A 17,870-nucleotide genomic window follows, 5' to 3' on the forward strand; every position below is an offset into this window, starting at 1 on the left:
ACCTGACTCTGTGTACCTTTGGCAAAACTTGTTGAATCGTGCGCTTAAAATAGGTCAGCTTTACTGTATGTCAGTTGTATCTTAATAAAGCTGATTAACAGAAGAGTATTTCTGTAGAGGCTTGCATGCTAGTATGAATTCAATAAATTGGGTTCGCTTATTGTGAGAAGGATAAGAGTTTTTTTTTTTTTTTTTTGGAAATAGAAACATTTTGTGGGAGGGAGGGGTGGCCAGTGTAGAGAAACGTGTCATGGGGTAAGTGAGAAAAGATAACCTGAGAGTACCAGACTGGCACCTGGGTGCTTGCAGGTGAGAAGCCAAACATCTCTTGAAAATGGTTGCTTAATGCCTGTGAGATATCATCCTGTCTTCCTTTGAATTATTGGTGTTATAGGTAGTCCTTGAAATGTTATACGTTTAACAGAAATTTCTCTTGTCTACTTATGGACTAAAATATTTAGGGATATTCCTAGATTGGAACAAAGCAATATTCAGAGCAAAAAGGTACAAGCTTTACCTGCCACCAGCAGCTGCCAGAGTGGAGGCCTTATGTAATTACTTCGGCTTCAGCCTTGGCAGCTTTTGTTAGCCCAGAGTGGATTTGCTATATTTGTGCTTTGAATTTTACCATTTACACTCTTTAAGTTCTATAAATACAAAAGCATTGAGAGTATTAGTGCTGTCAAGAAAGAGGTGTGATTATGTTGGAAATGAACGTGATAGTAAAAAGAACATGAAAGTGGCAGGAAAATGGTGACTGCAGCTGCACTGGGTGTGGGAGGCTGGGCAGGGAATGATCTGAAGGATGGGGGAAGGCGATGGTGAGAAAAGACACAGGTGATGGTCGTCAGGGGACAGGAAAAAGATTCATGGAGGGGAAGAAAAAGCATTGAATGTGTGGGATAAAGAAAGAGCATTATCATTAGATACTCAATAGCCCAATTAATTCAGGAGAAGGGAGTCTGCCCTGGAACTCGAAGGCTAAGCATGGTGTGGTTGAAGTGCCGCTAATGAAACTTGAACCATCTGCTTTGGGCATGGTCAGCTCTGAGCCCACGGGAATTTGCAGGACATCAAAGTGAGGGCTGCAGCAGCTGCTGCTCCATGGCGTCGAGGAAATCCGTCACGGCCCTGCAGAGCTGACGGAGGAAGAGGGCTCCTGCCTGTGCAGATTTCAGTGGTGCTGGAACCATTCAGTTTTGAAGCAAGACTCGTGCCATCTGCAAATTGGTAGAAATGCATCTAGGGTCTAGAAATTTTCATCTGTCCTGGCTTGTTTATTAAATCCAAAGTGATTAACAGTGGAACCACCTTTTGGATCCTATGTACCCCTAGGTTGAGCAGGGCTGCACTTCCACTTTCAGGGTTCACCAGATGAACCTCTGAGGATCCTCTATGAATCAGCAGAGGCACGACATCTCCTGAGACTGGAAGGTGGTACTGTCTGTGGTGATAACATAATTTTAATTTATAAGCTGGGAATGCAAAGGCAATACTGACCTTGCTAAGAAATGTGAGGTTCACGGGAGGACAAAACTGGGGAAAAAGGTAGGGAACAGTTGTCAGTAACAGTCACTCACTTTCGACATTAAATTGTGTGTGTGTTTAATTGTGAAGGGAAATACAATGGTAGAACATGCACCAAAAGCTAGAAATAGACAGTTTAACATTAACACCTAAAAGCAAATTCTATCTAAGGATTTTGGAATATTTTTTATCTTTCCTGGTATGAAACCTCCAGCCCCGACTTTCTATGCCCCTTATAACAGCTAAGTCCATTGTAACTTTCAGTAATTGGCTTTTTATTAAAATAAGAGACTGTAGTATAAATTTTAGCAACTGGACTAAACAGGCATTAACAGGCCCTGGGATCCGACCATAATTTGTAACATCGTTCCTCTGGGAAAATGGATTCTAAGTGCCCAATAACTACCTTACAAATAGACTCTTGAATCATAGTCCATTTGAGAATAAGGAACTGTTTGTGATAGTAATACCTTCGATTGGCTCGCTTGAGAACTGCACAGAAGGGACCTATATTCCACCACATGTGTGTGGTGAACCCAGCTCGTCTGGGTTTGATCAAAGATTATTGCCGAGTGGGCATGGAAAGTGCAGGAATTAAACTCAAAGCGGAGGCTGGAGACACGTCAAGGATGGCGTTAGATGGACCTGGAGAGCTCTTAGTGGTAGGAAAAAAATTTCAATCCCAGAGGCCAAGGAGTGTGTCTGAGCAGATGAAGGGCAGGGAGAGAAGAGAATGGCAGGGTAAGTAGGATTGAGAACCAGTCATTTTCAAGCAAAATGTAACTCAAAATGTACCAGGAAGGCTGAATAGCCCACAAGAAGGTCAGAGAAAGAGACGTCCCTCAGATCTGCCTCGCCCTCTCTCTTTTGTTTATATTTGTTTATTTATTTTTATTTTATTTGTCTGTCACAAAATACAGGTTGGAGTGCAGTGGCATGATCTTGGCTCACTGCAACCTCTGCCTTCCAGGTTCAAGTGATTCTCCCACCTCAGCCTCCCGAGTAGTTGGAAATACAAAGGTGTGCCACCACACTTTTCTAATTTTGGGGTTTTTGTTGTTGTTGTTTGGAGATGGAGTCTTGCTCTGTTGCCCAGTTGGAAAGCAGTGGCACCATCTTGGCTCACTGCAACCTCCACCTCCTGGGTTCAAGTGATTCTCCTGCCTCAGCCTCCCAAGTGGCTGGGATTACAGGCACGCACCACCACACACATCTAGTTTTTTTGTATTTTTTGTATTTTTAGTAGAGACCGGGTTTTACCACATTGGCCAGGCTAGTCCCTCTCCTCCTCCTGCCGAGGAAGAACATCCATGTGTTGGCATCCAGTCTGTCCTCATGTGTGCTGCAGAAATAACCCTAAGTAGAGAAAGCACCCTGCCTACGATGACCATCAATGTCTCCATTTATGCTGTGCCCTCTTACAAAAAGCCACAGGCAGTGGTCTCCACATTTCAGAGATTTCTGTTCGTCACTCTTTCCCTCCTTGGATGCAGGCATAAGTCCAGTGGGGAGGCCCATGGGTCTAAAAGGCACTGAACGAGACTGGGCCTCTACTGTAGCACCTGGCTGCTCTCCCTGGGCCAAATCTCTGTACCTTGTCTCATCTCTTTGGTGACGTGCTTCTCAGGCGGTTTTCCTGTCCTTCATTCATTGACCCCCAGCAGGCACGCCCTCTAGAATTTCCCACACTTACCTGAATTTCCTGGTGAACACACCCAGGCTGTCAAGCTGGCATTTTCCCAAGTCAGGATAATTTTTTGCTCTCTACCCAAATTCTAAAGGGCAGGCTGTTGTTTTAGATTAGGAAGGCATAGATGTTTTCAGGATGCTTGTTTGAGATTCAGAATTACAAAGCTAATTGACAATAAAAAGTACAAAGTTTTCTTTATTTTAGAGACAGGCTGTTGCTGGACTGCAGTGGCATGATCATAGCTCAGCACAGCCACCAATTCCTGGGCTCAAACGATCTTTGCCCCTCACCCTTTTGAGTAGCTGGGACTACAGGCTTGCACCATCATGCCTGGCCAATTTTGTGCCTATATGTCCCTTTTTTTTTGTAGTGACAGAGTCTCACTCTGTTGCCCAGGCTGGTCTTGAACTCCTGGCCTCAGGTGATCCACCCTCTTCGGCAAAAGTGCTGGGATTACAGGCATGAGCCACCATGCCTGGCTTCTTTGTTTTTAATGAAAGTCCATTTAACTTTTATGCATAGAACATTATTCTGTTAATGATTTGTCTATTGTAGGCATACCTCAGAGATACTGCAGATTTGGTACCAGTCCATAGCAATAAAGCAAATACTACAGTAAAGCAAGTCACACTATCTTTTTTTTTGGGGGGGGGTTTCCAGTGCATATAAAAGTTGTTTACACTGTACTGTAGTCTATTAACTGTGCAATAGCATTATGTCTTTAAAAAACCCAATGTGTATGCCTTAATTTAAAAATACTTTTTGCAAAAATATGCTAGCGATCACCTAAGCGTTCAGCAAGTCATAATCTTTTGCTGGTGGAGGGTCTTGCCATGACGTTGATGGTTGCTGGCTGATCAAGGTGGTGGTTGCTGAAGGTTGGGGTGGTTTTGGCAATTTCTCAAAATCAGACAACAATAAAGTTTGCTGAATCTTTTGACTCTACCTTTCACAAAGGATTTATCCGTGGCATATGATGCTGTTTGATAGCGTTTATCCACCATAGAACTTCCTTGAAAACTGGAATCAATTATTCCAAACACTGCTGCTGCTTTATCAACTAAGTTTATGTAATATTCTAAATCCTTTGTTGTCATTTCAAGAATGTTCACAGCGTGTTCACCAGGAATAGATTCCACCTCAAGAAACCACTTTCTTTGTTCGTCCATGAGAAGCAACTCCTCGTTTATTCAAGTTTGATCATGAGGTTGCAGCACATTGTCGCATCTTCAGACTCCACCGCTAATTCTAGTTCTCCCGTTGTTTCTACCGCATCTTCAGTTACTTCCTCCACTGAAGTCTCAAACTTGTCAAAGTTACGCATGAGGGTTGAAATCAACTTCTTCCAAACTCCTGTTCATGTTGATCTTTTGACCTCCTCCCATAAATCGTAGGTGTTCTTAATGACATCTAAAATGGTGAATCTTTGCTGAAAGGTTTTCAATTTACTTTGCCCAGACCCATCAGAGGAATTACTATCTATGGTAGCCATAACCTTATGAAATGTGTTTCTTAAATAATAAGACTTAAACTCTAAATGACTCCTTCATCCATGGGCTGCAGAAGGTATGTTAGATAAGCATGCATGAAAATGACATTCATTCATCAACATGTCTCCATCAGAGCTTTGGGTGGCCCAGTGCGTTGTGACTGAGCCAGTAATGTTTTGAAAGGAGTCTTATTCTGAGCAGTAGGTCTTAACAGTGGGCTTAATATTCAGTAAACCATTCTATAAACAGATGTAGCGTTAGCCAGGCTTTGTTTTTCCATTTCTAAGAATTGATTTAGCATAAATTTTCAGAATGGTAAGTGAGCATTGGCTTCAACTTCAAGTCACCAACTTCATTAGCCTCTAACAAGAGTCAGCCTATCCTTTGACACTTTAAAGCTTGGGATTGACTTCTCCTCTCTAGCTATGAAAATCCTAGATGGCATCTTCTTCCAATAGAAGGCTGTTTGATCTGCATTGAAAATCTGTTATTTAGTGAAGCCACCTTCATCAATTATCTTAGCTAGACCTTCTGGCGAACTTGCTGCAGCTTCTACATCAGCACTTACTGCCTCACCCTGCACTTTTATGTTATAGAGACAGCTCCTTTTTTAAACTTCGTAAACCAATCTCTGTTAAGCTACAGACTTAACACAACTTCCTCACCTCTCTCAGCCTTCGTAGAGTTGAAAAGAGTTAGGGCCTTGCTCTGGATTAGGCTTTGGCTTAAGGGAATGTTGTGGTTCCAGACCACTTTCTCCATATCAGCAATAAGGCTGTTTTGCTTTCTTATCATTTGTGTGTTCACTGGAGTAGCTCTTTTAATTTCCTTCAAGAACTTTTCCTATGCATTCACCAGTTGGCTAACTGGTGCAAGAGGCCTTGCTTTTGGCCTATCTAATACATGCATAAATACATGCTAATGATGGCATGTATTCACTGCCTGAAGTAGAAGTGTATTTTCCTTGATAGGGGAATTTATTTTTGTTTTTGTTTTTTGTTTTGTTTTTTTGAGACGGAGCCTCACTCTGTCACCCAGGCTGGAATGCAGTGTTGCAATCTCAGCTCACTGCAGCCTCCACCTCCCAGGTTCAATCAATTCTCCTGCCTCAGCCTCTTGAGTAGCTGGGATTACAGGTGCGCGCCACGACGCCCAGCTAATTTTTGTATTTTTAGTACAGATGGGTTTTCGTCATGTTGGCCACGCTGGTCTTGAATTCTTGACCTCAATCAAGTGATCCACTTGCTTTGGCCTCCCAAAGTGCTGGGATTGTAGGCGTGAGCCACTTCACCTGGCCCAGATAGGGGAAATTCTTGATGAATAAATTGTAACAGGAAGAAGAATGGGCTTTACTGAGTGTTTCCTGTATGCCATGCTCCGTGTTAAATGATTTATGTTGATTAGTTTTTGTTCATAAGAAAAGTGCTATGAAGTGTTTTTAGCTCCCTTTTACGCATGAGAAAATGGCAATTTAAAGAGGCTAAGTATCTTGCTGAAGGTCACAGAGGTAACAAGTAGAGAGCTTGGACTAGAACCCAGGCCATCTGACCACAGTGCAGGGCTCTAGACCACATCTTTCTTAAATAAATCTTTATGAAATTGTCAAAAGTCACTTATTGAGAATAAACACTAAACAATAAGACAGTTTCTTGGAACCTGTTTCTCACTTTTTAATAGTAGCTGATCCTCAATATTACTAGAGGTAGAGGGATTCTTGTTCATTGAACATATTTCTTTAAGATTGCAATTTACGTTATCATGTAATAAATTGCATATGAATGTTAATTAATAGTCATCTTCCAGACAGAATAATTTCAGCAGAATTCTGTGTTTCCCGATTAACTTAAACTATATTTTTTATGAGCCCAAAATTACATTTTTATATTTGAGTGAGATATCCTATTCATAGTCATAAATTCACTGTGAAAACAACATCTTTTTTTTTTTTTTTTTTTTTTTAAAGAAACAGAGTCTCACTGTGTTGTCTAGTCTGGAGTGGTATGATCAGGGTTTACTACAGCCTCCACCTTCCAGGATCAAGCTATCCTCCTACCTCAGCCGGGACTATAGACATGCAGCAGACATGCAGCAGACGTGCACCACCATGCCTGGATGATTTTTAAATTTTTTTTATAGAGATGGGGTTTCTCTATGTTGCCGAAGCTGGTCTTGAACTCCTGGGCTCAAACGGTCCCTCCTGTCTCGGCCTCCCAAAATGCTTGGATTACAGGCATGAACCACCGTGCCCAGCCCATTTTTTTTTTTAAATCTAAAAAATGTTTCTGTGTTTTAATTCCATGTGATAATGGACATTACACCAAGATGCTTTTAAGACTGGTAGTAATGTTTTGGCAGGTGTCGGCAGTTTAACTTGATTAGATACTTTCTATAACATGGAACAAATGATCAGCTTATTTCTTCCGCTGGCGATGCATGGAAAGAATGGTTTAATCCGAAGGATTAATCAGCAGGATTCAAATTTAATGTTTTGTCATATTTTTATATCCCTTGATATCTTTTGGATGCTTTAAAGATTATCTTGTGCAAACTGAGAAATGTTAGTGTTTGCCATTCAAGTTCCAATAATGCTATCTTTCCCCAAAAAGCACATTTGTTTATATGGAGTTTTCTATTCTAGAGGCACCAAAAATAATATGTATGTCTTGTAAAGAAGTGGATTATTGTAAATTTCAAACAGATCTCACTGTGAAGATGTTTGCACCCATAAAACAGACCCAGAGGGCATTCCAATGAAATTTTAATGTGTAAATGCACAAAGCTGAACTTTTAATATATTTATATCAGAATCGGCGTGTTCTCATTTCAAGAAGTTTAATTTTAAGTTCTATTTTGTTTTTGGTATTAAACACACAAAAAATGTGATTTCCCCCTGTACTCTTGTTTCAGGCCACAAGGGCAGCCATTACTCAGCACTGCACTGACCTTGGGAATTTGCTGGGGAAGGAAAATGATGTGGCCCTCATCATCGATGGCCACACCCTGAAGTACGCGCTGTCCTTCGAAGTCCGGAGGAGTTTCCTGGATTTGGCACTCTCGTGCAAAGCGGTCATATGCTGCAGGTAGGAACATGCAGGCTGTGCACAGTTCACGCTCTGCTGTGTTTGTATCCTGTGTTTATATGAAAGAAAGGGATGCATGGGAATTCTAGGTTTAAAGTTTCATATCTAAAAAAGCCAAAACAAAAGTACAGATTTATTTTTAACTGTTGGTGCACAGATTTTGCAGAGGCAGTTAGTGGCTTTTACATTTCGGTTTTGTTTATTGTCTTCTGAGAAGATAAAAAGAGTAAGGACCAGGGCTTCCAGTCACATTCACCATGGGGGATAAATTGGAAAAACACTGGCTCAAGCCCCTTTGAGAAATTACTGGGGTCCCACTTACTGCACATGTCTGAGCTCAACTTCCAAGACTTATGGGACTTTGATGCTTCCTTTCTGACGTTTGTTGGGGTATTTCTTTTCAGTTGAGGAGGAGTTTGGTCAGGTTCATGTGATAGCAATTTTTGTGGTAAGATCTAACCAGAAATCTTTGTAAGTTCTTCATGGAGTCTGGGAAGTTTTTTTTTTGTTTTTTTTTTTTCCCCCATTGGCAGTGGTGGGGTATTGTTACATTCCATTGACTGCTGACTACATGGAGGTCTAGTTCTGATAGAAATATAAAAGTCGGCCGGGCGCGGTGGCTCACGCCTGTAATCCCAGCACTTTGGGAGGCCGAGGTGGGCGGATCACGAGGTCAGGAGATCGAGACCATCCTGGCGAACATGGTGAAACCCCGTCTCTACTAAAAATACAAAAAAATTAGCTGGGCGTGGTGGCGGTGCCTGTAGTCCCAGCTACTCGGGAGGCTGAGGCAGGAGAATGGCGTGAACCCGGGAGGCGGAGCTTGCAGTGAGCCGAGATCGCGCCACTGCACTCCAGCCTGGGCGACAGAGCCAGACTCCGTCTGAAAAAAAAAAAAAAAAAAGTCAGACAGAATTATAAGGACAATAAACCCCTAGAAAGATGAGTGGTCACAGAGAGGTGGAGGGGCTGGCAAGTGGAGCATCAGTAGTGGAAAGGCACGTCACTTTTATGCCTGTGGTCACAAGATATTCAGGGACCATAGGGATGAGGACAATTTCAATTGTGTTTGAAACAGTGAATGATGAGTCTGTTGTACCTTTAAGTCAGGAAGCCTGGTGCAGCTGTCAGGGACCTGGTGCAGGGAGCAATGGCCAGAGCACCTGAAAGGGAAATACACTGCTTCTGGGTTTCAGGATGGCCTCCTTCTCTTTTCCTCAAACAGCTTGATTGTGATACAATTCACATACCTTACAGTTCACCTGTTGTAAAGCAATTTATTGGCTTTGAGTATATTCACAAAGTTATGTAACCATCATCACAACCAATTTTAGAACATTTTCATCACCCCATAAGGAAACTCCTGTATCCATTATCAGTTAATCCCATCTTCCTCCACTCCTTCACCCCCACCCCAAACAACCAATCATCTACTTCACTTGGCTCTCGAATTAGCCTGTTTGGGACATTTTCACATGAATGGAGCCATAAAAGAGATGTTCTTCTTCTGACTTCTCTCCATCCCTGTTGTTGCATGTGTCATTACTTCGTTCTTTCCATGGCTGAGTAATATTCCATTGTTTAGATGTACCACATGTTTATCCATTTCTCAGTGTATGAGAATTTGGGTTTTTCACACTTTTTGACTGTTATGTGTAACGCTACTGTGAAGATTATGTGCAAGCTTCTGTTTGGATATGGGTCTTCGATTCCCCTGGGTATGTACCTAGGAGTGGAGTTGCTGAGTCACGCAGTAACTCCATGTTTAACCTTTTGAGGAACTGTGAGATGGTTTTCCAAAGTGGCTGCACCCTTTCTGTTCCCACTGTCTATATGCGATTGTTCCGGTTCCTCCATATCCATGCTAACACTTGTCACTAGCTGTCTTTTTGATTAGTTAGTCTCGTGGATGTGAAGTTGTATTGCATTGGAGTTTGGGTTTGAATTTTTCTGTTGATTAATGATGTTGATCGTTTTTTCATGTGTTTATTGGCCATTTGTATATCTTCTTTGGAGAAATGTCTATTCAAATCCTTTGCCCATTTTTAAGTTGGATTATCTTTTTATTATTGAGGTATCAGGGTTCTTTAGCTACTTCATCAGATGGGTGATTTGCAGTTTTTGCCCCGTTCGGTTACCTTTTCACTTTCCTGATGGTATTACTTGCAGCAAAATTATTTTGACAAAGTCCAATTTCTCTATCTTTCTCCTTTGTGCTTTTGGTGTCATAGCTAATGAGCTTTCTTTTTAGAGTACTGATCCTGTGCTTGCTTTCCTGGAATATATTTGAGCAGTTTAGATTAGGGCTATGCAAATGGAAGGAAGGATGGAAAGAATGGTGGGGAAATACTTTTATTCATAAATTTCCCTTTGTTTCTTCATTGTAAAGCTGCTGAGTAGGTGGGTACCTAATCATATGAATTGCTCCACACTGGAGGTTGTTACTACTCTACCTCAGAGCCGTGAGTCACGGTGAGTCAGCCGCTTCTGCTGTCACTGCCCTGTTGATCAAGGGGTCGTCCCCCTGACTTGCTGGTGGACAAAAACAAGTAACAATGTGGAAAAGTCTGGTAAACTGTAACCCAATGCAAACATGCTAAAACCTTGTAAGTTTTTAAGAGGGAAATCAAAATGAGTCCGTTGGATTCTCAGGGGAGAGCCAGGAATGCCTGTAACGGTTTACAGGAACATGCTCTTTTCTTGCCAGGTGCTTGATACTAAAATACACACACACGTGCACGCATGCACACACACGCGCGCACACACACACACACCCATATCTTTTTCCCCTTCTCGCTGTGACTGCTTCACAGTGCTTTGTGTGTCTCATAGGCTGTATGCTTGAAGACTTCTCAGGGGAGTTCAAACTGGAATTGGCACAGAAAGGAAATTTCAAATTAAATACTGCTACAGTCTACAAAATGGAAGCATTAATTGAAAAAGGGAATTTAGGATAGTGCATCATTTTCTTGCTCTTGGAGACATTTCCTGGCTGATCTCATACTTAAGGTTTTAAAAAAATCAACATGTACTTAAAAATAAAAGAAAAAAATACTTGTACACTTCAGATGTACTTACTAGTCATGGAAATTTTAAACTTAAGCTAAATTCAATATGTGGCTTCAAACATAAATTTGACCTTAATTTTCACTTTTCATCTTCAAAATATAATAGTTGTGAGAATACCTGTTTCTCTAATAATGGAAAAGTAATTTTTTTTCAGAAAATAACTGGCCTATGAAGTCATGAAGCATGTTCTTATCAATATTGATTCAGAGATTGGTAAAGTTGTATAGAAATAAATACCTTTAAACTAAAACAGTATTTTAGGTGGCAACAAGAGGGAAATGCAAGAATTTGTTAAATATGTTGCTGAAATTAGAATCAAACAATTTCCTAATTATGCATTTCTGTACCCAAATATTTTCCATATGGTTAAAATCCTAGAGAGGTCATGTATAGTCAGTGCTCCAGTACAATTTAGTTTGTGTCTGGCAGGGATGTTGCCATGTAATTTGTTGAAGTGCAAACTGGTCCAGTCCAAGGTTTCTATTGTGGGCTTGCAAGTATTGTGACATTTACATTGCAAATTCCTAGTGTCATGGATGAATAAAGAGAGGAGACATGGTCTTTGGCGTATAAGTGCAAGTAATGAATAAGAGACTGTGTTATTGTATTTGCCTCTGTTCCTTTGCATCTCACATACATCCCAATTCCTTGAAACCAGCCCTTAGTGAAGAACGCATAGCCGGGGCTCCATCTGGCCACACGCAGCAGACGCCCTTTTATTCTAGATTTTCAGATCCTTTCAGCATCTGGTGTTGAGGGTTCTTCCCTTGAGGGGTTCTCTTTTTCTTCAGTGGCACCTTTCTCTTCTCCTTAGTTATCTGTCTCCTTTATGGGCTTTCTGGCTGCCTGTGAAATGTTGTTTTCCCAAGGTTTTACCTCTGGTCCTATGATGTTCCCACTCTGCATCTCCCCATGTGCCTTCCATCTGATGTGTGGGATGGCCTCGTTCATCTTATACATTAGTGACTTCTCACACCAGCTTCACATGGAATCATCTGGAGAACTTTTGTTTGTTTGTTTGTTTGTTTTTGAGACAGAGTATTGCTCTGTCGCCAGGCTGGAGTGCAGTGGCACGATCTCAGCTCACTGCAACCTCTGCCTTCCAGGTTCAAGCAATTCTCCTGCCTCGGCCTCCCGAATAACTGGGACTACAGGCGTGCCCCACTAAGTCCAACTAATTTTTGTATTTTTAGTAGAGACGGAGTTTCACCATGTTGGCCAGGATGGTCTCGATCTCTTGACCTCGTGATCTGCCCACCTCGGTCTTATGAAGTGCTGGGATTACTGGCGTGAGCCACACTGCACTCAGCTGAGAACTTTTTAAAAACATATTTTCCTCAAAAAGCTAAATCTGGAAAATACCATATGACCCAGAAATTCCACTCTTAGGTAGGTGTACACCCAAAAGAATTAAAAACAGGCACTCAGACAATACTTGTATGCGCACGTTCATAATGTTCATAGCAGCACTGCCTGCAGTAGCCCCAAACTGGAAACAACCCACGTGGGAATCCATGCAGTGGAATATTACTGAGTCATAAAAAATGAAGTAGTGACATGTGCTGCAATGTGGATGTACCTTGAAAACAGGCTGATTGGATGTACCTTGAAAACAGGCTGAGTGAAAGAAGCCAGTCACAAAAGACCACATATGATGCCATTCCTGTGATATAGTCAGAATAGGCAAATCCACAGAGCCAAGGAAGCAAGCTACTGGTTGCCAGGGGCTGGGAGGAGGAAGAATGGCACGTGACTGCTCGGTGCGTATGGGATTTCCTTTTGAGGACGATGAAGTGTTTTGGAACAGGCTACAGGGGATAACTGCACAACGTTGTGACCATGCAAAATTCCACTAAGTTGAAAATGGTCGATTTTATCTTACGTGATTTTTACCTCAGTAAAATATAAATAAATGAATAAAAGAATTCATCCATTTAAATGAAATGTTTGTTGAATTAAAAAACTGAAATGTTTGAATGAAAGTTCACTCATTTGAATGAAATGTTGATGACAAAAAAATGAATCTTTTGAGCAGAAGTTTTGTTATTTTAAATGAAAGGTTTGTGGAAAGAAAAAGAGTCTGATTCCCAGGCCCTTCCTCAGAGCAATAAGATCAAAACTCTAGAAATTCTACAAACTCCCGATGGCACCTCTCTTTTCCTTCGTTATCTGTTGATTCTGATGAGCAGTCAGGGTTGAGAAGCCAACTTCCACCATCTGCTTCTCCAGCGTGTCCCCTCACTTCAGCTCCAGATCTGTACATCCAACCGCATCTAGGGCTTTTTTTTTTTTTTTTTTTTTTTTTTGAGACAGTCTTGCTCTGTTGCCCTGTCTGGAGTGCAGTGCCATGAACACAAACACAGCTCACTGTAGCCTTGACCTTCTGGGTTCAAGTGATCCTCCTGCATCAGCCTCTCAAATAGGTGGGACTAGCGTGCCACTATGCCTGGTTAATTTAAAAAAAAATTTTTGTAGAGCTAGGGGCTTGCTATGTTGCCCAGGCTGCTCTCAAACTCCTGGGCTTAAGTGATCCTCCTGCATCCTCCTCCCAAAGTGCTGAGATTATAGGCATGAAACATAGTGCCAGGGCCTTTTGACAGTGTTAGCAAGCATGGTTTTATATGTAGGGGACCTTCAGAGAGATTGAACCATATAAGCACTTTATTACATTGAAGTCAGAAATTAAAGTCTCTTAATTTGTTTATCCTTTTCAGGATCGTATTTAGTTTTATAAATAAGGAAATAAAGGCCTCACAAAAATTATATCATCTTGTCTGTGGTCTCAGCTAGGAATGGAAGAGACAGCATTTTATGTTCTATCTGAACAATATCAGGGCCTATGCTCTTAAGTCACACAGTTGGCTGTGTCAGCTAATTCATTGTCACACATGTTTATTACTGATAATACAATTTTGCACAAAAGTTTTGCTTTTAACGTATTAACTGTCTTATATGTTTAGACTTACTCAAGAAGTCAACATAAAGTCTTGTAGGATTTGTCATTCTCCAAAGGGGTAAAAATTATGTGGAAAATGTGTAAACCATTTTCAGTATGTCCAAGAAAGAGTTCTCTGTTCTTCCCCCTTTCTCATTTTCCCTTTTTCTCTGAAGGTCTTTATTTTTGTCCAAACGGAGATAATTTCTCTAGCACAGACTACCAGGGGAGAGGACTTTGACCTCTTGAGAACACTCAGAAATCTTAAAAGTGAGTGTCTCATCAGGAAAAGAGTCATGAAAGAATCATCAGTGTCCCCCCTGTGAGGACGTTAGTGATGGCCCCATCAGAGTCCCCAGCAAATACAGGTGACACGGGGGCCTCTGGGCACCGCCTCGTTAGCAGATGTGATTTATGGCTTCACGTCTCTGGGCAGGAGATGGAGTGAAAGGAAAACACCGCGGCAGGGATTTCCATGGGATGTGCAAATTAAGGGTTTCCAAAGGCATCATTTATTTTCTCTGATATGTTTAGACTTCTGTCTTTCAGGATAGATTCAAAGATAAACATGTATAAGCCTTCTGTGATATCATAGGTATAAAAACAGGAGAGAGAAAAAGTCAGAGTGCATGCACTGAGTGTTTAAAAAGACTTCTTGGGTTTATTTTTCTAACTGTGAGAGTGATTTATATTTTTTGGTAAAAAGTTAGAAAATACAGATAAACAAGAAGAAAGAAAATGGCATTCGCAATCCCCCAACTAGAGATTAGCACTGTTGACAATTGGTTGTGAAGTCTTGATCTCCTTCTGTGAGAACACTTTTCAATGGACGAAGGGTTACACCTTTTACAATATGCAAAGTTAAAGGTTATACACAGTTTCTATGTCAAATTTGAATATAAATGTGTTTTTTAAAAGCATAATGGCATTCTGTTATATGAAAACACAGCAATTATTCCTAATTGATGGATAGTCAAGTTAACAATGTTTTTTACATGAATAGTTGCAAAGACACTTGATGATTTCCATAAAATAATAATGGATTCAAGTATAAGCAACATAGAAATTTGCAAAAGGGCTTGTAGCCTTAGACTCGGAAAGTAAGATGAATTGGCTTAGAGTCAGAGAGAGATGAGTAGTAGCTTAGTCCCTGCTGGGACAAACGTATTCTCCTCTGTTTAGTAAGCATAGTATGGATTCCAAGCCCCAGTTTGGGGTGTGTTAGCCTCACTAAGAAAAGGGAGCAGTTTAGAGGTTATTTTGTGAAAGTATATATATGTATATATGTATATATATCCTGTCCAGCATTTTAACACACTGGCAGTGTATCATTCCCAACGTCGGGTCAGTCTTCCAGACTATCCTATGCTTATCACTCAGCCTGCATTAAAAAACCTGGTGGACATCTGTCTTAACTTTATACTACTTAACGTAGAAAAGAACTGGCTCTTCTGATTTGGTTTCTTCCCCAGCTTAACTTTTTTACCTGAATGAGGCATGATGGATAATAGGAAATCAGAACGTTATGCATTTTGTGTGTGGTGTCTTTCAGCCTGTGAACTACACACAGAATTATGTCAAAACAGAGTTCAGATGCAGTAATTAGAATTGTACCACCAATTGTGTTTTAGTTGGCCTCCATATTGGTAGGGATCCAATTATACACTTGCACAAATAAAACTTTTCTTTAGTTTCATTCATGATGTGATTTCTCAGCATCCCGAACATTTAGTTATAAGCCACCTTCCTACTTTGACACCCTATTCCAGAGAGCATTATTAACTTGTCGAGGCTGTAAGTCTATCCTTGGGTTGTTTGATTGTGGCTTAGCATATATTTGCCCATTTGTTGATTGCATGCAATTAAGGTAGAATTCACTTTTAGATAGGTTTTTTAAATTTAGCTCTAAAATGAATGTTATTATTTGAAGGATTACAGCAATTTTATTTGGTTCTAAATGGCTTCATTGTTATTTTGTTAAGGATGAGCGTGATCAGATGTAATAGTTCTTCAGCACCATCTTGAAGAAAAAAAAAAACAAAACAATTTCTCAAAGCCCAAAGTTGAAACACTGTTTTTCCACCCACAGATCTTACCATAGTTTCTCTAGAATAAAACTAGACTGACGCAGATTTTGTAGTATATTAAAAATAGCTCACTTGAATCATTGTAGAGGCCAGAATATGTAGACACTTGAGTATTAATCTAAAGTAGGAAAAGGAAACCGTTCCTAAATAATTATTTACAACTTAGGAAAAAAAAAAACCTTTTGAAATTAAAGCTAATTTTGATGATAACACATTTAGAAATGGAGGACAATTCTCATCTTAAATACCTATTGGAGCAAATAATTTATATGAATTGCTCTATAAGATCAACTTCTAACTATTAAGGATTTCTGATGTTTTGATTCCCCTTTAACTAAAAGTTATACAGGATCACTATCTGGGTGTTACTATTTCAGAAATTAAAAATAATTAGCCTGTCACCTTGTTTCTTATGTCCTGGACTAATAAAACAACTCGGTGGGGAGCAATCTAGTACATGTGATAAAAATGTGGACAAATATTCAGCATAAGATTGAAAATACGGGAAGCTCTTCTGGATGTCAGCTATGAGCAACTGAGTGAACAGACACGGATAACATGTTGGGAATACTTGCCAAGGGGCATTTAGTAATGAGGGTTGATCTATAATAATATGCTATGTAATTGGGAACATGTCTCTTCAGAGATTTGTTTTTTGGTTTATAAAATTGTTACATATCATTTTGCTTATGTAGTAAGCCTATTTTTCCTAATGGTTCTGAAACCTGATTTCCATGGCACAAGTTCCCTTCCACACACTAATGTTTGTTTGCAGAAGCTCAGATGCACACTGAACAGTGGAAGTCAGGAAGCCCTTTCCTCTTTCGGCAGTAGTCTAAGAATTATGGTAGTTGGGGCTGTGTGATCTCCTATCCATCCGCTCTGCAGCTTTCAACACATGAGGACCCTTGTGAGACACCGGAAGAGCTCACAGACACATGACTTCTCAGGACTCTTCCTGTGTTGTTTTTTCCTTTCCCCCTTTTCATGAACGATTACTTCATCAGTGCATGTTATTTTTGACAACACTGCTTGCCAAATGAAACAGGGTGATATAAGGTCACACTGTGGCCTAAAATTCTGAAGTAGAAGCTCATAATATTTGGCATCTTTCCTACTAGAAAAACCAGAAAAAAAAAAAAGTCAAGAACAGAGCTTAATTAAACATGCGGAATATGTCATGAATATTTATGTCCCCAAGTCTTGCCTTGTGATGGTATTTGCACTTAAAATGCTTTTTCTCCTCTTTCCTGTGAAATCGTTCAGAATGTGTTTCATTAGTACAAGAACGTGTCATGTTAGCTTTCATTAGGAAAAAATTTCACTTCTGACAACACTGACACCTTTCTGATTGAAAGTATGCAAAACAGCTCTTACGTTAATTGGTCCCAAAGAAAATTATGTTATCCGTTTTCCTGTCTATACATCTGACACTTTCCCTCATCTGTCACCCCCTGAATTATCAATGCTTTCCCTTGCCTGATTTTGACGCCAGTATTCTGCCTATGACTTTAAAAACCATAGAAAAGCTCCATACTGGGAGCTTTACTGTCCTCCAGTTTGAATAGGAAGCACCAGGATTACAGTCAGCAAGGTGTAGACACATCTACTTCTACGCCACATCTAGACTGCAGTTTCTCTGTTTTAAGCCTCTCCCGTTGTTTCTTACTGGTTTAACTTTAGAGAGGAAACAAATGACAAAGAAGAATGTTTATACTTTTTTAGTATTTAGTCTTATTGAGGGTCACAAGTAGATTTTGTCAGCAGGAGCTAGGTCAGACTGACAGAGCTAACTAAAGTTGCCAAACTTTGGGAGCCTGTGCTTGGTTTGAGTTTTATGATTGGTGATGTCGGCGCCTTATGGCCATTGTCATCTGCAGAGCTTCGCTGGGTCAGCAGAGTCTGAGAGGGTCTGTTGAATGATTTGGTTTCTGTTGTTTCTTGTTAGCCAGTTAACTGAGCTCTGTGAGAGTCCCAGGGCTGAATTGTCGC

At 40.5% G+C, this 17,870-nt stretch overlaps 1 protein-coding gene across 2 annotated transcripts in view; it reads left to right on the forward strand.

The window, feature by feature from the left end:
* The window catches only part of ATP8A2 (ATPase phospholipid transporting 8A2), a 653,147-nt gene that overhangs the window by 322,200 nt on the left and 313,077 nt on the right, over positions 1–17,870 (forward strand). For both annotated transcript variants that reach the window (XM_050766819.1, XM_050766821.1), the window contains one exon: positions 7,615–7,787. In XM_050766819.1, the coding sequence (XP_050622776.1) occupies positions 7,615–7,787 (173 nt within the window). The remainder of the gene's footprint in view (positions 1–7,614; positions 7,788–17,870) is intronic.

The sequence above is a fragment of the Macaca thibetana genome, chromosome 17 (genome assembly GCF_024542745.1).
Source record: "Macaca thibetana thibetana isolate TM-01 chromosome 17, ASM2454274v1, whole genome shotgun sequence".
NCBI classification, from domain to species: Eukaryota; Metazoa; Chordata; class Mammalia; order Primates; family Cercopithecidae; genus Macaca; species Macaca thibetana.